General features: G+C 47.9%; 1 protein-coding gene across 2 annotated transcripts; it reads right to left on the reverse strand.

Annotated features, from left to right (window-relative positions):
- Positions 1-949: 949 nt before the first annotated feature.
- On the reverse strand, positions 950-21,492 carry LOC148774603 (liprin-alpha-1-like). 2 transcript variants are annotated; one of them, XM_088828579.1, is made up of 7 exons: positions 21,213-21,492; positions 11,941-12,105; positions 10,578-10,799; positions 5,590-5,652; positions 3,863-4,086; positions 1,987-2,038; positions 950-1,735 (listed from the first exon to the last, which is right to left on the reverse strand). In XM_088828579.1, the coding sequence occupies exons 2-7, from the start codon at positions 12,049-12,051 to the stop codon at positions 1,502-1,504; spliced, it is 906 nt and encodes a 301-aa protein (XP_088684705.1). In that variant the 5' UTR covers positions 12,052-12,105; positions 21,213-21,492; the 3' UTR covers positions 950-1,501. The 2 variants fall into 2 exon arrangements, with proteins under 2 accessions (XP_088684705.1, XP_088684706.1); XM_088828580.1 differs by lacking the exon at positions 11,941-12,105.
- Positions 21,493-21,508: the final 16 nt, after the last annotated feature.

Below are 21,508 nucleotides of genomic sequence, written 5' to 3' on the forward strand. Positions count from 1 at the left end.
ACATCTACACTTAAGAGGGTCATTTCTTTATGTAAGGATCATCTCATATATGAATTACACACGTTATGTAGTTTAGGACACATCTACATTATGCTTATAACTGCATGCTGCTGCTGCTGCTAAATCGCTTCAGTCGTGTCCCCTCTGTGCGACCCCACAGATGGCAGCCCACCAGGCTCCCCCGTCCCTGGGATTCTCCAGGCAAGAATACTGGAGTGGGTTGCCATTTCCTTCTCCAATGCATGGAAGTGAAAACGGAAAGTGAAGTCGCTCAGTCGTGTCCGACTCTTCGCGACCCCATGGACTGAAGCCTACCAGGCTCCTCCGTCCACGGGATTTTCCAGGCGAGAGTACTGGAGTGGGGGTGCCATTGCCTTCTCCTGTAACTGCTTAGTGATACGCTAATTCAAACTTACTGCTATGGGGGAAACACACCATTTAATGAGACATGAAGACAAAGCACAAACCCGATTAAGGGGACGCACGCTGTGGACCACAGCACTGCTATGACCAGAGCAAGTGGGAGGACGGGGGAGGGGAGACAGATGGGCAAACTACAGCTGATTGACAACGACTGATTGACCTTTGTCTGATTGACAACGACTAAGCAGACAGCAGGATGAGACAGGAAATCAAAACCAATGACGAAAGCAGACCCACCGTCAGAGAACTCCAACAGCAAGGAAAACATATACAGAACTGTTCTTTTACAAATACTCGGAAAGAAATCAAGCATGAAACCACAGAGAAATCGTCAAAGAATTTTAAACTTCAACTACTTAGCCAATGATGCAAATTATAAAAACAGCGTGTCAAAAGACCATGGACTATTTACCACTTCACATGCCACTAAAATGATTCACAGTGAATTTAATTATATGCTGACTAACAATATAGCTAACATGAAATGGGTGGTAACGGAAACAGTGATAATCCAAGTGCAGTTACAAAGCAGAGTGTTGTACACGTGATTTCATGGGGTAAACAGCAATGCACTCACGCAACCTAAGCTAAACATGAAAGCAAGCTGAGACATGTGCTTTAGAGCCACACACTTTGTCACCAAAAGCCCTAGGTAGTCATCCTGTTTCTAGACTCAGAAGAGTGAGGAAGCCCGACTTCTTCCCTGGGGCCCCCAGCTTTTAACCTGGTTTCACACGTAGAGCTGGCCTGAGCACGCGGCCAGGCCCATCAGCAAGCAGACCAGTTGAGATTCTTGGTTTTTTTTCCCACCGCATACTCTGCACCCTGCAGCCAGGCATCCCCAGTGGAAAATGTGCGGCACGGTTTTCACACGCCATGAGAGCTGCCTATGGTTACTTTCATGAAGCTGTTTGCTCCCTGAGAACAGAAACTTCCCTGCAGCTGCTGTGCCCAGCACAGGCCAGGTCCAATGTTACAGAGGCAGGCTCTGGCTGAGTTCACGATGACGTGCTAAGCCAGTGGTCCAGAACTGAACTGAACTGAATTTGTCACTGTGCCATTATGGAATGATTAAAGACTAGGCAGTTTTAAAAAATCTTAGACCTCTGAGCGTAGCAAATGTACCTGATTTTCTTCTGGGTAAAAAGAGAAAAAACAAACAAACAAAAGAAAACCAGTGTGCTGGGAGAGGGACGTGGCAGGGAGGAGGCAGACACATACCACAGTCGTGATGCCCAGCTTGTCTACTTCCTGCGGCGGGCTGTGCCACCTCCTTTAGGGCTTGGAGCGCCCACTGCTGTGCGAGCAGGAGCTGGCAAGCAAGGAGGCGGGATACAGGTTGAGGGAGCATGTATGGCAAAACCAACCAATATAATATTGTAAAGTAATCAGCCTCCAAAAGAAAAAAAATAATAAATAAATACACTGAAAGAAGACATAAACCCATTGACAGGGCACATAGACATCCCTTTAATAAAATATAAATTTGACAAGCTGAAAAAATAAATAAATAAATAAATAAATAATAAAATGACGGAGGTTGCCTAAGCTCCCGCTGCCCACACTGCTCTCAGTCTCCTCGGCCGACTGCTCCGTGTTCTTCTCTTCGATCAACCTAAAATAGAATAAAACCCGTCACCTGCCTTTGTCAGCAGAGGAGTGTGTCTCGACAACACATTTGGGCTGGCGTTCTGTGTCACGATTAGCAAATTCCAGAAACAGTTGCTCAATTAACATCTCAGCAAAAAGGTTCAACTTTCCCTCTTTTGAATATTCTCAAACTTAGAGTAACTTAGCACTGAGTCTTACAAAGTGGCCCCTGATCATTCACGTTTGATTGCACTTATTTACTCTAACATTCTGATGGGGCCTGGGTGGCGACTCTCTCCCTGTGAGGAGATACCTGAAGTTGACAACCTTTACCTTTTCCCTGCTTTCAGAGCAGAGATGCACGTCAGTGCCTCAAGTCTTTTCCACTGGGAATCGGGAACTCTGTACAGTCAAAATGGTGATTCACGAACAAGCTGGAGTTTCTAAACACAAGTCCCCAGACCAGATGAAGTGTTGAGTTTATCTTTTTTTTCTTTTTTTTTTTTTTTTTTTGAGGTTGTATATGTACAAACGCATCACTTGATGAAGTTCTTCCCCAGCTTTGTGTGAGTTTCTGGATTCATGTCAATGTGCTGTATTAACCTAGAATTCACGGTTACTGCTCTTCTCCCCTAGTGTGTCATGGAGGATGTTATACAGCAGTTTAAATACTCGATTATGCAAATAAAATGATTTTCAAATTAAAATATAAGATTCTTACAGGAACTAAACTCTCCAGTTTCACTTCTACTTATACATCTTGAAAGTTTTTCACTGTTGATAAGTTGATGGACAGAATTTACCATTTACATCAAGTCAACTTGTTGCATAAGGAAAAATCACTTTTACCTGACAACTTGCTATAAAAATAAGAATATTAATATATAACCATTCCATATTTCCTGCGGGGATGGGGAAAGACAATCTTTCTGAGCTCGTCTGTGCTCAAACACGGCCTACAAAGCAGTCTGTCTATGGCGTCAAAAGTGAGGCGGCACCACCTGCATTTGCTGGTTGTGCCGTTCATCCCCTGCCTTTCCCCCGGGCCCCCCACACTCGGCTGACAGGGATGGGCACCTCGGCCTCAGCTGACGTGACGAGAACAATCTGAGCAGCAGCTCTGCCAGGTCCTGTGCAGGATCACCGGCCTGCAGGCACTCTGAACGTGGACTAGGGACAGGGGAACCGCTGTGAGGGTGTGGCACCAGGCAGGCCTCGGGGCCCCCAGCCACCCAGCTGTACCCAGACCCAAGGCCCCCTGCTCACCACAAGGCGGGCCTTTGGATTCTATCCCCTTTTGTAAATTGCTATAACTGCCAAGACGGTGTCTAAAGAAAACATCTTAAATATACTGATGAGATGAGAAAAACTCAAACACATGTCCTTGGACCACTGTCTTCCAACATGCCAATCTTCACACTGTATTAAGTTAAAAAGGAAAATGCAGATCTGAGTGGGAATTTGCCAACCACAAAACCCCAGCTTTTCTGATCCAGGCGGCTTTTCACCAGAACGTGGGAGGCTCTGAGCGACACAGGAGGACACGCCCTCAGTGCTGGAGGGTGCACGGGCCACAGGGGACACCGCCTCAGCACCTCACCCACCTTGGGGCTCAGAGCTGAGGGGGGGACACCCCACAATGCCCCCCCCTCCAGAGTGCTGACACCACACTGTGGACAGAACGCCCTGGCTGACTGTGCTCTAGAATCAAGGGCAATCTTGGAACTGAAAATTCTTGAGGCAGACCTGAAGTCAGTTTTCTTACTATGGAACACTCAGACTTCTCTAAGGAGAAGACAGTTCCTCAGAGAAACTGAGTTTCTGGGGAGCTGGCATCAGGCGCACCCACCGGATCTCTTCGGTGATGGCGTCCAGCTGCCCCTGAAGCATCACAGTCGGAGTCTCAGCATCGTTCTGCCCGCTGGGCGACAGCTGAGTGGCCGAGCTGAAGAGGGTGACCCCGTCGCCCTCGCCGTCAGACACGCCCTCGTCACTCTCGAATGCCTGTGCCACGTTGGCCAGCATGCTGGCTTGCTGCACGCGAGCCCAGCCCTGTTCCTTCAGGGTCTGCACCTGGGCACGAGAGGACCACGTCTCGTCAGCGACATTCAGGGAAGCTCAAGTCTATCAGGAACTGAACACAATTTTACATGGAAGCCCTGACTGAGGATAAATGGGTCATGCTTAGGAGACACTGCCATCTCTTAAGCGAGCAGTACTGAAGAAACGGGCAGGAGGAGAACTCAGTTCCCATATGGCCTGGTGACACTCAGGTCTTAGCGTGGACAGAAGGCAATACTATGAGGTTATTTACAAGGGAGGGCTGATGGAGTTAGAGATAAAAACCAAATATCAAAAAAATACATCCATGCCCCCATCAGCCAGGCTGAAGGAAAATAAGAAAAAGCAATCCTTCAGCTCCGCAGCCGCTGGGTCCACCTCAGCTGTCATCACTTGTACTGGTTCACTGAGGAGAGCCACCCTCGCAGGTTACCAGCCCTCCATTTTCCAGGCTGGTCTGAACACCCACAGACAGGAGCGATCAGGGGCAGCCAAGGGACAGGAGGGCCAGCCCCACCGCGGCTCTCCTCTCGGGGCCAGGCCCTCTGCTGTTCTGGGCGGCAGCCCCTCGCACTGCAAGGGCGGCTCTGTTATCAGAGATGCACGGGAGCGTGCCTGCAGGGCCCCGTGCTGCCTTCCCGCTCTCACACCTCACACCCTTCTCTCCGCAAATGTCCCCCCTGCCCAACTGTCACCCAGGTCCTGCCTTCTTTTCCCAGACATGACCTCAAAGCAACTGAGGGGCAGCCTCGAGATGCTGGCTTGCTGGATCCCTGTCCCCCGGGGCCAGTGCCCTCGCCCCCTGTCTTCGTCACGACCCCTCCCCAGGGCAGGGCCACCCCCTTCGCTGGCTCCAGGACCACCTGCCATCATTCCTGCTCCTCTCCAGCGAACCAGCTGCCTATGGGTTCACCCCCATCAGCCCAGTCAGCACATCCTCTCCCTTCCCGCGCCTTCAAATCGCACAATGGGAACCAGCAGATTCCTCCTCCAGGGCTCCCTGCAGCGCCTGCTGCGGGTCTCTGAAAGTTCCCTGGGAGCGGCCTCTACTGTCCCCCTCCCTGCCTGGTCTCCAGCTCTCTGCAAGCAAGCAGTGTGCCCCGCCCCGCAGGGCAGCTTTCCGGGGGCTCTCAACCCCTGGACTGCCAGCAAAGCCCCAGAAATAAACTTCTAAGAAAGAAATGAAGGGGTGAGGGTGGACCGAGAAGAAAGAGCACGGCGGCTGCTAACACTGGGGCCATCGGGGGATCCGGCTCACTGATGCTTTCTGTAAGGGTTGTGGGCACACATCTACGTCTGTTCCTTTACACACTGCCTGTGGATGCTGTCATGCTTATTGACTAGCATGAAATGCTGCTACTCAGTTATTCGTAACGAGTAAAGACATTCACTCTGGGGCCCTCTTGGGAACAGTTTTCCAACTCCTGTCCTGGAGCTTTTCCCCACACACAGACCAAGCCGGGACAGGCCACGCCAGATGTGCCTCTTTGTAAAGGGGTCATGGGGCTGGCTCACCTTATCCTCCAGATCAGCCATTCTCTTATTGTGTTCTTCCTTCACGTCACCTCCCTGCCTTGCCTACAATAGGAAAAACAAAAACTCATGAACTTCAAGAGCAAAGTACGGTCCTTCTTTTAAAAGCACCAGGGAGCCGTGACATGAGCAGCCTGTGCCCTGGTTCTCGAGGCGGTCCCCTCCCACGGCCACCTCTGGTGGGCTCTTGAGCATCCCCAGAGCAGACGGGCAGGTGCAGAGGGAGGCAGGGACTTCACTTGTCAAAGGTCACTCCCAACACTTCTCTTTGACTGAGCACCTGGGGGACCTTAGTGTCACCAGCCATTACCTGTTGGAGGAGCTCGGGGAGCAAGCAAATTTACACTCAGAAACAAGCAGACTTTAAAGGGGATCAGCTTACACACACGTTGGTAGAGGAAATTCCCAGTACATAAACAGAAGCTTGAGTCTGGTTTAAGGGGGTAAAATGAATTCAAGTTATAAAGCAAAAGGTGAGAAAATTCATTTTGGGAAAAAAGCCAGTGGAGATAGACATTCACATATTTGTCTTTACATGAAACATTACTTAAATTCTTTGTAATGATTGCTGTTGTTCAGTCATGTCTGACTCTTTGTGACACCATGGACTGTAGCATGCCAGGCTTCCCTGTCCTTCACTATCTCCCAGAAGTTGCTCAAACTCACGTCCATCGGGTCAGTGATGCCATCCAACTGTCTCGTCCTCTGTCGCACCTTCTCCTTCTGCCTTCGATCTTTCCTAGCATCAGGATCTTTTCCAATCTGTCAGTTCTTCGCATCAGGTGGCCAAAGTATTGAACCTTCAGCCTCAGCATCAGTCCTTCCAATGCATATTCAGGACTGATTTCCTTTAGGATTGATTGATCTCCATGCAGTCCAGGGGACTCTCAAGATTCTTCTCCAACACCTCAGTTCAGAAGCGTCGATTCTTTGGTGCTCAGCCTTCTTTACAGTCCAACTCTCACATCCATACATGACTACTGGAAAAACTATAGCTGTAACTAGGTGTTCCTTTGGTGGCAAAGTAATGTCTCTGCTTTTTAATATGCTGTCAAGCTTGGCCATAGCTTTTCTCCCAATGATAATTCATATCCAGTTCAGTTCACTTGCTCAGTCGTGTCTGACTGTGCGATCCCATGAATCACAGCATGCCAGGCTTCCCTGTCCATCACCAACTCCCAGAACTTGCTCAAACTCATGTCCATTGAGTTGGTGATGCCGTCCAACCATCTCATCCTCTGTCACCCACTCTCTTCCTGCCTTCAATCTTTCCCAGCATCAGGGTTTTTTCCAATATGAACATTCATATTAAAAAACTGGAAATAATTACCTCAAGCAATTTTTAAATGTAATAACAAAGTTGGCAAGTCTGTGTTTTATAAAATGAGCATCAACCTCCTGGTTTAAAAAGCTGTTTTAGGACCTACTGTATAAAAAAAAAAAAAAAAAATGGAGAGAAGACAAAAGAATGATCTATTTGAGACTGGCCCTGTGTTAGAAATTGCTGAGGCTAATTGCTGGGTCATGGGTATTTATTATACTATATTATAGAAGTGGTATATGATTATACCACTTTTGTGCATGTTTGAAATTTTCCACCTTAAAAAATTAAAAAACAGGTTTTTTTCTGTTAAAGTCTTCTCCAGCAACACAGTTCGAAAGCATCAATTCTTCAGTGCTCAGCCTTCTTTATGGTCCAATTCTCACACCCATATGTAACTACTGGAAAAACGATAGCTTTGACTATATGGACCTTTGTCGGCAAAGTGATGTCTCTGCTTCTCAATATGCTGTCTAGGTTTGTCATAGCTTTCGAAGGAGCAAGTATTTTTAAATCTCATGGCTGTAGTCACCGTCTGCCGTGATTTTTGAGCCCAAGGGAACAAAACCTCTCACAGCTTCCACAGTATGGCATCGGCATTCAAATATTTTTAAAGCAAAGCAAAAGTTTACTTTGAACTGGCTTAGTCATAAACAGCATCCCGAGCTCAACAGCCTCTGAGCAGCTGTTCTGAAAGTAAGGAAGTGCACCCCTGATCGGGAGACATTGAGCTCTCTGCCTAAGCGGGGAGGGCGCCTCACGGTGTGTCTCACCATTGCAGTCAGAACCACTGCCCCCTGGGAGCCCACGTCTGAGGCTCTGCAGTCCAGGCCCAAGAACACAGGCATGGTGGGGACAGTGCTGACACGTGAGGCTTTAAAACCCTCAGAAAACAATAGCATATGGTACGTAGCATTTTCTGATCTGCCTTTGGCAGCCACTATTTTGTATATCGTAATGCATTCCACCTCATACATTTCAATGACTTTCTAGTGTTTTATTTTTGTGGTGGGGCCAATGATACATGTTGGCACACACCAGCCCAACTCACTTTGTTTGAGAGAAGCCAGATTTGGTTTTCCTGGTTAAGTCCTGATTATCTGAGACCACACGGGAACAGGAGCGAGTAATGCTCACCAAACCATAGGAAGGACAAATCCTAATCAGACCGGAGCTCTAACCCTGCCTTTTGTCACAATGAACCAGTTCTCAACAGGCAGCCCGCTGACCTGAAGTTCCCTGCTGCTCTCTGCTCTTTCAGTAAAAACGCTAAAAAGCCAACAGATTCACGTTCAAATAAAACAAGGGAGTCAGGAGAGGAATTCCACAAAATGGTTAAACCAAGTCCCAAATAATTCAAACCTGGAAGTTGCAGTCACCCCCAATTTTTAAAAAATGTATTTCCTTCCAGTACGCTGATTTACCATGATGTACATCCACACTTTTGAACGCAATGTTTTAGGGCCATAAGAACTTTACACGGGGACTTGATTTCCAACGTGGGAGTCACATGAAAAGGTCTTTACCTTCCCTCCTCAGTAATTCAATACTATAAAAGTCAGACACAGTACAGTAAAGGCCATTACCTGTCGATGCATAGAATCCTCATTTGCGATTTCATTTTCAAGTTTATCATTGAAATCACGCACATAGGCAGCTTCACACTGTGTGGCGAGGGAGCGTTTCTCTAGGGTAATGATTCTCTTTTCCATGTCCTCCTTCTGGGCCATGGTCTACACCGGGCATTGCAAGGAGAAAAGGTAAGTCGTTATCATGGAACACTCCGATACACTTAAAAGTAACAAAGCTGGACTAAATCCTAAGTTTCAAATCAAACATAAAGTCAGCGTCCTCAAAATTAAACTCCTAGACGTGGCAGTTTTCTCGAACATGAGCAAAAACACGCCTACCTCAAAGGTCACATTTGCCATGATGGGCAGCCATCTGTCTGAATGTTCTGCCCAACTAATCAGTTTACCAAGCTTCTTTGCTATAAAATAAACTCAAACAGCAAACAAAAAGTATACTAATCTACCCTGTTATTGCAAGAATTCCAGGAGGGAAGGTATCTGGCATGAAGTCAGGACCTCTGTCTGCTACACCATACAGGCGGACTTGACCCAGAACAGGGAGGGACCTTCAACAGACCCAAGAGGGAGCTCTGAGGCTTGTTTCCTCAGGTAAAGTTGGAAAAATCTCATGCAATTTCCTCAAAATTAAAGTAAGAATATTAACGAGTGGGAACAGAAGTCAAAGTGTAACACAACTGGAAGCAGCCTTCTCAAGCAGAGTTAAACCACATGTATGAAATGCTCAAACCAGGACCAGAACTTGCTGCTGGTGCGACTCCTGTCTGCCAGCTCAAAATCCATTTTGGGTCCCTCCACGGTCACTAAGTAACCAATGTGGGCCAAGTCCTAATATTAAAAGTGAAAGGTCTTAAAAACACTTTTTCCAGAATTCTCAACGTATTAAACTCTGCCACCTAATCTCCTCCTGTTGCCAAAGAGTAGTGTGAAAAGGTTATACAAACATGTGCAAATATTTCTGTTTTGAGTTCTCACACAGAATTCCTCACACCAAGCTACTAAACAAGTACACCTGCTGGAACACATGCTTTAGCGGCTCTGTCTGAGACGGTGTCACCGGGGAGTGGTGGGGCAGGGTGGGCTCTGTCTGTCTGCGTACAGAGGAGAGGTGAGGCTCACAGGAGGATGCCTGAACCCCCAGCACACTTCTGTTTTCACAATGACCGTTAGGTAGTTTCTCATAAATCATGACACCCGCAGACACGACTGCCAGAAACATCAGGAGTCTACGCGGTTACACAGCTCGGGCCTGAGGACCTGAGAGTGAGCAAACGCCACTCGACTGGTCTGACTGCCGGGATCACCGTCACACATCCCTGTCAAGGAGCGGAACCTCAGCAAACCAGAGAAGACGGCCAGGCAAGCTGCCTCGGCAGAGCCCACACAGCATGCTCCCATCTCTCCGAGAGAACGGCCTCCACAGACGTCACCAGTCTCGTCTGAGCGAATCAGAAGGAAATCTCAGCATCGTCAGGAATACATTCGACAGGCAGGTGTGGGGGATGAACTGGGCGACTGGGACTGGCATATATACACTGCTGATACTACTCATCAAGTCAACAGCGAGTAAGGACCTAGTGTACAGCACAGGGAAGGCTCCTCAGTGCTCTGTGGTGAAGGAAATGGGTAGGAAATCTAAACAACAGGGATATATGTAGATATATATATATACACATATACATGACTGATTCAGTTTTCTGCACAGCAGAAATTGACCCAGCAGTGTAAAGCAACTACATGCCAAGAAATGAATGAATGGATAAATGAATGTTTTAAAAGGAACACACTGGGCCCCCTAGAACTTGTAGAAATGAGGAGTCCACACCCAGGGTGCAGCACAGCGCAAGGGCTACTACCCTCATGTTGGTCCACTGCCAACGGACCACCTGGATCAGGCCTCTTCTACCCCAGAGACCTCGACAGAAAGGCGGGGATGCAGCCTGTTGTGGTCTCACCAGAGCTTTGCTCTTACTCGTGCAGCCATCCTGAGGCTGAGATCACCGGGAGAACAAGGGACCCACAACCACCTCAGGGCAAGAGACACTGACGTGATCACTCACTTCACGGACATTCCGCTCCAGTTTCCTGTTCACCTCCTCAGACTTGAGGAGTTTCTTCCTGGCAGTGTCCAGGTCCTCCTCCAGCTCTCTCACGTGGGCAGAGAGGGCTGCCAGGCGCTCTTTCATCTGGCTCTGCTCCTGCGACTGCTTGTCTATGACTTCCTGGAGCTCACTCATCTTAGCCAGGTTTTGCTTGTGGCTTAGAGAGACGTCGGACGATCTCTGAGGGGGAAAGGAAGCCTTAGAGAGCCTTGTTTTGGGAGGGAGGGGAGACAGGACTTCCGGGAAATCGGCAAGGTCAAAACTGCCTTCTGCACTTCTGGGAACTCACAGGACCCTCACGTCCGCTCAGACCTACATGGTGCATTGGTAATGTTGTCCATCCCGATTAGAACCGTGTGATTAGAGTCAGACTTTGTCTTCTCCTGGACAAAGGGGTGCTTAAGAGATCCTGCAGCTCTGAGCCACAAGTCTAGTTTGCTAGTCATTAAAATACCCCAGGTGGGCGGGTCCTCAATCAGAAAGAAAAATAGCATGTGATGCCCACCACTACAGCCTTCATACTTTTTTAAAATGAAAGGATATGAATGACAAACCTTTAACTGAAATTACACGATGACTGATCAAACTTACCTCTTTATGTGTAGCACCTAATTCTTCTTCTAACAAACGACACCTTTCGAGTGCTATACCTAACCGCTCTCTTAACTCAAATACAAGGGGTCGAGTCACTGTGTGTTGATGTGTGTATACACGTTAGTGCACTCCTCATTCTATACTCACCCTAATACATGGCTACTGTAACAGAGTATCTTTAATGGCTCTCACTGATCTTAATATCAATAAAATCTGCTTGTTAACAGCTTTAAATTCTAAGTTTGAGAGAACAAAATGTTATCCTAAATTAATTATATTGCCCAGTTTTTAACTGCAAATTGATACACAGAATATAATAAACCTTGAGACATTTATGCCAACTAATACTTTTTAACTGGGGGCTTTCCAGGTGGCTCAGTGGTAAAGAATCCGCCTGCCAATGCAAGAGGGCAGGTTCAATCCCTGGGTTGGGAAGATCCCCTGGAGTAGAAGATGGCCACCCACTCCAGTATTCTTGCTTGGGAAGCCCATGAAGAGAGGAGCATCGTGGGCTATAGTCCACAGGGTCGCAAAGATATGGACATGACTGAGCATGTATGCAGGCAACGCTACGCTTTTTAACCATATAAAACTCTGACTTCTTACAGAAAAAAATGTATTTACAAGAATTCAAGAAGCTCAAAAGTCAACTAGTTACATAAATGCATGCATCATCCACCTAACAAGGCAGTAAATGTACAAATCCAGGAGGTTGGGTGGCTGGTACCTTCTCATCCAGGGACTTGTGGTGGTCAAAAAGAAATTTCAGCGCCCTGAGCACCTCCAACTCGCTGGTCATGCTGGCTGGGGGCTGCTCCTGCTGCTTGCCCGCCGTCATCCGGAGGGATGGCACGTTCCGGGAAACCAGGTACTCCAGGTGCTCCAGCAGCAGCTGCAGGATGGGGCCAAAGGAGCACCTTCAACCTCATACTTGCATTCAGGGCCGGTAACTCCTCAGCCTCACTCTAAAACTGAAACCATGCTAAGGCATGTCAGAATCCCGCCAGTTCAGTCTAAAGTTAGAGTGGACTTCCCAGGTGGCCCAGTAGTTAAGACTCCACACTTCTGCAGGGGTCATGGGTTTTAATCCCTGGTCGGGGAACTAAGATCCCACACAAAGTGTAGCATGGACAAAAATGTAAGTGAAGAGAACTCCCCCTCAAATGTAATAAAATTACATTAGCTCTCATCATAAATTTGAAGGTATGAGAACCCCGAACTGATCCACCCCAGTCTGCTCAGTGGGACGATGTGAAAAATGACTTGAAAATCAGACAGAGTTTAAAGTCAGCAGCACAGAGCCCAGAAGTAACTGCCGCGGGGCAAATGTCAACACGTCAGACTCCCTCTACTGACCCTGGTGTTGTTCCTTTCGGCTCTGAGCTCAGCGAGCTCTTCTTCTCTTTCCAGGAGCTGCTTCCTATATACATTTACCTCCTTGGTAGAAGTCGGAAACTTCTAGAAAACAATTAAATGAGTCACTAAATGCAAACACAAGTTAAAAAGAGAGCGAGACAATGAAGACTGACCCTGTCAAGTCTCTCCAGGCTCCATACAAAGGATCTCCCTGCCCCCCCACAGAAGAGGGGGTCTGCTGACCCCAAGACCACACAGACTACCACAACTCAGCCCGGCCGTCAGCCTCCACCACGACCTGGCCAGCACGAGGCCAGGGAGAACCCAGAATCCAAGCCTGCCTTCTCAAGACCCAAGGACATCAGAGAAACATTCCTAAACATAAACCTAACAACAAAGTGGATGAAGAGATTCTTAAACGACACACAGACAAGTGACCTGGAACCACTGGGGAGAGTGAAGAAGAAAGGTAAGGTCTACAAGGCCACCAGGCTTTGCAGTGTTCCTCTGGGAAAAAGGCTGATGGCATCACAAGGCCATCTGTTAGCTTGACTCCAGTGAAGTCACACAGTCATTCAATAAACTGGTTAAAACGTTAAATTCATGTTATATGTATTTTACCACAATTTGCGTGCACACGGAGAAGTCCAAGTGGTGAACTTGCTCAAATTGAACCACACAGCATCATTCATTCTTCTGTTTTTCTTGGCACAGATACGAAAATCCTGGGCTACGTATCCCCTATTACATACTGAGTATTCAGGATCCAGAACAGTGCCCTACACTTGTCAGAGGCATGTAGTAGACATGTGAAGCTATGAGGGTGTATGTTATACACATAAGCAGTAGGTTCAGTTCAGTTCAGTTCATACACTCAGTCGTGTCCGACTCTCTGTGACCCCATGAATCACAGCACGCCAGGCCTCCCTGTCCATCACCAACTCCCGGAGTTCACTCAAACTCATGTCCACAGAGTCAGTGATGCCATCCAGCCATCTCATTCTCTGTCGTCCCCTTCTCCTCCCGCCCCCAACCTTTCCCAGCATCAGAGTCTTTTCCAGTGAGTCAACTCATCGCATAAGGTGGCCAAAGTATTGGAGTTTCAGCTTTAGCATAAGTCCTTCCAATGAACACCCAGGATTGATCTCCTTTAGAATGGACTGGTTGGATCTCCTTGCAGTTCAAGGGACTCTCAAGAGTCTTCTCCAGCACCACAGTTCAAAAGCATCAATTCTTCGGCGATCAGCTTTCTTCACAGTCCAACTCTCACATCCATACATGACCACGGGAAAAACCATAGCCTTGACTAGACGGACCTTGGTTGGCAAAGTAATGTCTCTGCTTCTTAATCTACTATCTAGGTTGGTCATAAATTTCCTTCCAAGGAGTAAGCGTCTTTTAATTTCAAGCAGTAGGTACACATCATTAAAATCCTGGACACACTGGTCTGTGCTTTGTAAGGCAGGGGACGTTAAGGGGCCTAGCCTTTCTGCTTCAAGGACTGGCTCTCTAGCTCAGTCCACGTGGCCCAGAGACTCCTCCAGCCAGTATTTCCATTCTTGTGGGGCCCCCGCCAATCCTCCACGCAGCACCGCAGCACCGGCACAACCTCTTACAAGATCAAACTGCTGGGGTCGATCCTGCACACTAAGGTCAAACGCCCTGCCTGGCAGGGCCCACAACCAGGCTAACAAAAGGAAACACAACCCCAACGCTTCACCGGGTGAGGGCCAATCTGACTGGCCCAGCCCCTGGCTGCTCTCACCTCAGGGCACTCTGCTTCCAGGACTCGGTCCGAGGCCAAGTTCTTACTTGTCTTTGCCTTTCCTTTGGGGTTGAAGCACTGGAATAACGCCCACAGGATGGCCCTTCTGCGACCCATCCTCACAGATGGGGGCAGCCCCCAACTCGGGGCAACTGCTGTTTCACAGTAGGATACCTCAGCTCCTGAGCTATCACCACTGATTCCACACTATGACCACCGCTCTCACACACACCGCTCTCACACACACCGCTCTCACAAACACCGCTCTCACACACACCGCTCTCACAAACACTGCTCTCACACTATGACCAACAGCACCACTGTCTCAAGGAGAAATGGCACGAAATCTCTGCCCCCAGCAGGTCTCCCAGGAGCCCGGAACCAGAACCCACTCAGTCACAAGGGGCTCCATGGTAACAGGGGGGCTGGGCTCGGGCCCACCATCAATGGTGCAGAGCGGGGGAGGGGCTGCCAAAAAGACGGCAGGTGAGTGTGGGGTGCGGGAGAAGGAAGGCCGTGCCAACAGCTCAGGCCCACCGCCAAACATGACCCTGCAAGGTACTGGTCACAGTTGGACCGAACAGTTTAAACTGCTTCAGAAACCACCACCACTAGGAATGAGCATGTCTTCTAAGTGGCTTTCTGCCCCCTCCACCCCCCAAACAAGCCTTCTGTGAGGCTAGTGAAAGGGTACCCCTGAACTCAAGGGCATCCCCAGAACCCACCCACCTGACTGACTCCCTCACTCGAGCTCAGCAAGGGCTTGACCAAACTCGCTCCAGGCACTTAAAATGAACCCACAGTGGGTACAGGGGTTCATTCAACCTGCTGCGAACTCGCCCTCTTCACTTCGATCCTGGGCTACCAGACGAATCTGCCCCGTGGGGGCTGCACGGTGCAGGTCTGGGGTGTCCCTGACTCGAGCCGCGGCAGCCAGCGTCTCCCAGACCCCGCCAGGTGCTGCCCCTCCCTCCGCCCCAGAGTCTCCCACCCTCTCTCCTGGCCCCACTCCCACCCTCGCAGCACTCCACTCGCCAGGGCACAGGCCACACTGCTCCTGGCTCAGCCCAGACCTCTGCTGTCACTTGAGGACCTCAGCCCCCTATATCCACCCATCTCAGCAATTACACACTCTGGGAGAGACAGAGGACAGTTTGGGGTCCCGCCCGCAGTTCACCCTGAACACGTTTTCTTTTTTTGCCTTCATCTACTGGAGTTCTCTGAGATGTCTTTTTGATACCTCAACTGCTGCTTTCAAAAAGACTGTAAAATCACTGTGCTCAACTTTAAGAATAAAATCTTCACTTTCAACCTTAAAATGAAACTGGAGGGAAGACTAAATGCAGTCAGTTTTTCAAACTGAGAAAGAAAACGCACATGTGACCACGTCACAGAATACAGGTCACGTAACCCCTCCCTCCTCAGCCTTCTCCACCCCCAGCAGCCCGTCATCACAAGGCCTGTCCTGGGCCGGCAGGGGCAGGGGAAGAGATCAGACCAGCTCCTCTGTCTTCAGGCCACGTGGGCCGCTTGCTCCACCTTCTTCACAAGGTCACGTGGCACTGAAACAGCCCGGGAAAGCTGGGGATTCTGATCAGAAACACAACCGTGGGTACTAGGCAAGGACCCCTGGTTCTTGTTTACCCCGGTAGCAAATAAAGATGATCAATACAATTACTGTGACTGTTACATGTGGCTTCAGATAAGAGAAGACACCCAGGGCCTCCCCATTTCCAGTTACAGACGCAAGCAGCTTGTAGGGCAGCCCACCGAGTCCTAGAAAAGCTAAACACAGTTTAAAGGAGGTCCTTGAAAGTGAGAGTGAAGTCGCTCAGTCGTGTCCGACTCTTTGTGACCCTTTAGACTGTAGCCTACCAGGCTCCTCTGTCCATGGGATTTTCCAGGCAACAGTACTGGAGTGGATTGCCATTTCCTTCTCCAGGGGATCTTCCCAACCCAGGGCTCAAACCCGGGTCTCCCGCATTGCAGACAGAAGCTTTATGGTCTGAGCCAGAGGTCCTTAGGCGACCACAATCCAAGATTTCAAACAGAAGGGAAGCCCAGTGAGGGAGCTGGAGACTGAGAGGGCCGCTCCTTTCCTCAGGGCATCTGAACAAAGCTGACTCTGCGAAGAAAAGGCAGGGAAAAAGTCAAGCAGAGGGGACTGGCTAACACAGCTCTGGACGGTTCCTTGGGCTGGGAAGACAAAAATTCGGGCGGAGGCCTCACAAGTCAGTCCGGATGACAGAGACCAAGCTCCCCAAGAAAAGGGAGGCACAGAAAATGTACCAAACACAGCCTAAGCCAGCTGAGTGCTGAGTATCAGTCACCTCGTGATGCTCAGGAGACAGAAGGTGGGCTTCAGGACCTGCCGAGAAGGGGGGGCCCTGGGAGGCACCCCAGGCTTCCAGACGGAGACGCTGGAGGGCTCCTCCCTGGGGTCAGGGGGGACGGTGGGGGAAGGCTGCTGAGACTGAGCGTACAAGGACCCCCCAGCCTCAAGTCACTCAAACCCTGAGTGAACAGAGAGTTCTGTGTCCACTAGAGGTCTGCATCAGAGGAAACTCTGGAGAAGACAGCATCACCAGAACCTCTAGGGTTTTCCATACAGAATGTCCAACATGCAACCAAAAAAGCAAAACAGGGCGTAACAACAAATACGAGCAAGGGAAAAAGAACCAAAACAGATCCAGAGGTATCAGTGTATATCAGCATATCAGAGGTGTGCTAGAGGGATCAGTTGCAAACGTCACCAGTTCAAAAATACACTTGAAAAAAGGAAAAATTTCTGAGAATCAAAAGCAATTCTAGAACTTTACAATAACAGTGAACTGAAGTTAAGAACTCAGTCTCTGGGCTTAACATCAAATTGGACGTATCTGAATAGAGGATCTGTGAACTGAAGGATGGATCGATTAAAAAACATATATATGTGGGGAAAAAAGCATAGAATTTATCGAAGGAGCCCGTCGTTAAACTACGTTGTTAAAAACTATAAATGGGGATCCTCATGGTCCAGAAAAGACAGAAAGGGGAATAAGACACGCCTACAGGGGTTGAAACTTAAGAGTCTCTTAATGAAAGCGAAAGAGGAGAGTGCAAAAGCTGGCATAAAACTCAACATTCAAAAAATGAAGATCATGGCATACGGCCCCATCACTTCATGGCAAATAAATGGGGAAACAATGGAAACAGTGACAGACTTTATTTTCTTGGGCTCCAAAATTACTGCAGATGGTGAAATTAAAAGATGCTTGCTCCTTGGAAGGAAAGCTATGACAAACCTAGACAGCATATTAAAAAGCAGAGACATTACTTTGCCAACAAAGGTTCATTTAGCCAAAGCTATGCAGGAGCTCATTTAGTACTAGTTCATTTAGTCAAAGCCAGCAGCCATGTATGGATGTGAGAGTTGGCCCATGAAGAAGGCTGAATGTCAAAGAAACAATGCTTCTGAACGATGGTGTTGGAGAAGACTCTTGAGAGCCCCATGGACTGCAAGGAGATCCTACCTGTCAATCCTAATGCAAATCAGTCCTGAATATTCATTGGAAAGACTGGTGCTGAAGCTCCAATACTTTGACTTCCTGATGCAAAGAACTGACTCATTGGAAAAGAACCTGATGCTGGGGAAGACTGAAGGCAGGAGGAGAAGGGGATGATAGAAGATGAGATGGTTGGATGGTATCACCAACTCGATGGGCATGAGCTTGAGCAGGCTCCGGGAGTTGGTGATGGACAAAGAAGCCTGGCATGCTGCAGTCCATGGGGTCGAAACGGGTCAGACACTGTGCGACTGAACTGAATGACAGGGACAGTGGCAAGAGTTGGTTCAAGAATCAGACCATTGACTCAAAAATGAAAACCACACATTGGTTTCAGCAGCTCTGCGGGTGCCTAAGGCAAGAAGAAAATGTTCAAGCGCTCAGAGGAAAAAAGGTGTGGCTTTGAATGGCACAGCAACACTGAGAGCTGACTTTTCAAGAACAAGGAAGTCAGAAGATAATGGACTGGCATCTGTAAAATGCTGAAAAACAACCACCCACCCACCTGGAATTCTATACCCCACAGAAACACTCTTCCAAAGTGAAAGCAAAATAAAGACTTTTAGGGCAACTGGAAATGAGACAACTCATCACCCACAGACATGAACTAAAAAAATATTAAGTCAGTGCTTTGGGAAAAAGAAAAGTCGTCTCTGACAGAAATATAAAAAACAAGTAAAGACCAACAATGAGGTAACTGTGAGGGTAAATATTAACTCTACACAACAATAATGTTAACGCCAAAAATATATCTAACAATTTAAAGTATAACAGTGACAAGGAGGAAACAGTCATGTCAGGGAGGCAGTGAAAGTACTAAGTTAGACTTGAATGTAAAACACACGCTCTATCTGTGAATGGACACCCAACAACCTGAAAGAGGAGTACAGAACTAGAAAGAGACTTCACACTTCTACAAGAAGCAAGAGAAAAGAACACAGCATAGGTGAGACAGACAGAAAACAAACAGTAACACGGTATCTACGCACTGAAATATCAACATTATAAATAGAGCAAATACTCTCATTAAAAGATAAAAAGTGTCAAACTGATGACAATGAAGACTATACACTATTCACAGAGGTTCCTGTTAAGATGGAAGATCTTTTAGACAGGTGAAAGTAAAAGATACCCAGGCAAACAAGGACAGAAAACTGATGTGGCAATATCACTGTCAAATAGTGTCTAAAGTAAGAAGCATCACCAGCCTTAAAAAGGAGCTTCTCATACTGATACAAGTTCAGTCCAGCAAGAAGACGAGGATTCTACATTTGAATGTACCGAATAACATAACCTCAATATATCAATACATAAAACTGACAGAAATAGAAAAGGAGTAACAGCCAAGTTCATAATCACAGTGGGAGACGTTAAAGACACATCTCTCAGGGAACTGGGCTCCCTGGTACGTAGTCACCTGCAGCCATGAAGTACCTGAATTGCAGCTGGTCTACGATGAGATGTGCTGCAAGCGTGAAACACACACTGGATTTTAAAGACTTACGAACGAAAGAACGTGAAATATTTCAGTAGGTTTAATCATGTTGATTACACACTGAATTGATAATATTTTGGGTGTGTTAAAATAAAATACATTGCAAGTAATTTCACCTACTTCTGCTTTACAAAACGTGGCTACCGGAATCTGAACTACATGAGTCACAAACCTGATCTAACTGATACACACGGAACATTGCATTCTCACTGATACATATTATTTTCAAGAGCCCAAGGAACATATAACAAAATGAATATATATCGGGCCATTAGGAAAGCTCAAACTATTTCAAAGGACTGAACTAATGCGGGGTACACTTAGGGACTGCAGTGGGCTGGCGGTCTAAGTGCCTCAAACTGCACCCCGCACGCAGTGACGAGCCCAGGAGGCAGGCACTCTGGGAGGGCTCAGGGAAGGAGGGAACGGGCGCCCTGTGCTGTGAGGACAGGGAGAAGCTGCAGGCAGTCTAGGAACCAGGAGACAGGCCTCACCAGATGTGGCACCTGCTGGTGATCTTGGGACTTCCCAGCCTCCAGTACTATAAGAAACAACTTTCTGTTGTTTTTCAGCTAGTCTATGGTATTTATAACAGTAGTCCCAAAAGACTAAGACGGAGCTCTTCATGGAATTAAGCTAGAAATCAAAAACGGGTCACTAGAAAAACATCCCCAAACATTAAGTTAAATGACATACTGCTTGAAGAATTTCATGAATAATCATCTTAAAAAACACAATGAAAATTAGAAAATACTTTTCCATAAAAAATCTGGCTTACTCAAACTTGTGGGACGCAGCAAACTGTGTTTAGAGGGTAACTTAAGGCTAAACATCAATTAAGCCTCTATCCCTGCTGCTGCTGCTGCGAAGTCGCTTCAGTCGTGTCCGACTCTGTGCGACCCCATAGACGGCAGCCCGCCAGGCTCCCCCGTCCTCGGGATTCTCCAGGCAAGAACATTGGAGTGGGTTGCCATTTCCTTCTCCAATGCATGAAAGTGAAAAGGGAAAGTGAAGTCGCTCAGTCGTGTCCGACTCTTAGCAACCCCATGGACTGCGGCCCGCCAGGCTCCTCCATCCTTGGGATTTTCCAGGCAAGAGTACTGGAGTGGGGTGCCGTTCGTTGCCTTCTCCGTTGTATAAAATAGTTGCCTATAATTAAAGATGCCACAGAGATGTGTCCCAAGGGTTTGGACAAACCACAGATTATATAGCTGTTTTTGGTCAGTCGCCTAACATGGGTTGGCAAAGATTCAGATAGAAGATTATATTAAAACACACCATCTTAACCAAGTGTACAGCTGAATAACGTTTCGTACAGGCATACTATGCTACGAGATCAAAGAATTTCCTTAAGTCCTATGTGCTACCATAGAACAAAATGATGCCTGTGAAGTCTAGGTTGAAAAGGGAGGAAAAGGAAGGTAGGTAAAATGATGGAGGCAAACATAACAGCTTTGGCTTGGAATGAATGAATCCAGACTCAGCCCTTAAAAGGCTGCCTGGCTTTGGCTAAGTCTTTTAAACCTTTCTGGACCGTTCTCTTCCGCGTCTGAATGACGAGAGGTCAGGTTTAGATGATTTCTAAGGAATCTTTAAGTTCTGAAATAGCTTATGTAGAAAAAAATAAGATAAAATCACTTATGAAGAAAAAGAGAGAAGAAATATTTCCCAACGAACAGAAGATGTGGAATGCCACCAACAACCTCAAGCCCCACCTGCTCACTAAAGTGGGTGCTGGTAAAGAGGCTATCTACTCTGCTGCTTCAGCCTGGATCTGCAGTATGAAAGCTGACTACCTCCATCTGTACCCAGTACAGCACCCACCTCTTAGCACTCACCTCTTAGCCATCTCCAACCCCCGGGTCTCCAGGGGGCACACTGGTTCTCCAAACAGGTTTTGGTGGTCTCGCAATAATAGCATTCCAGGCTTGAGTGATGAGAGTCGCTGCACTGTCTCCGCAGGGAAGGGAGGGAGAGCTTTGCAAAGGCAACTGAGGGCATTTAAGAAAAGCTTCCAGAGCTTGGAATGACTCTGCCAGAGCAGGACAGGGCCAGGCATCAGCCTCCGCGCGAGGTAAAGAACAACGAAACCTGCAGACGGCTATCCGGGAGCTGGGCTCAAAATGCGAGCGCG

Source organism: Moschus berezovskii, chromosome 20 (genome assembly GCF_049115385.1).
Source record: "Moschus berezovskii isolate FMDL1 chromosome 20, NW_MosBer_1.0, whole genome shotgun sequence".
Classification (NCBI taxonomy): Eukaryota; Metazoa; Chordata; class Mammalia; order Artiodactyla; family Moschidae; genus Moschus; species Moschus berezovskii.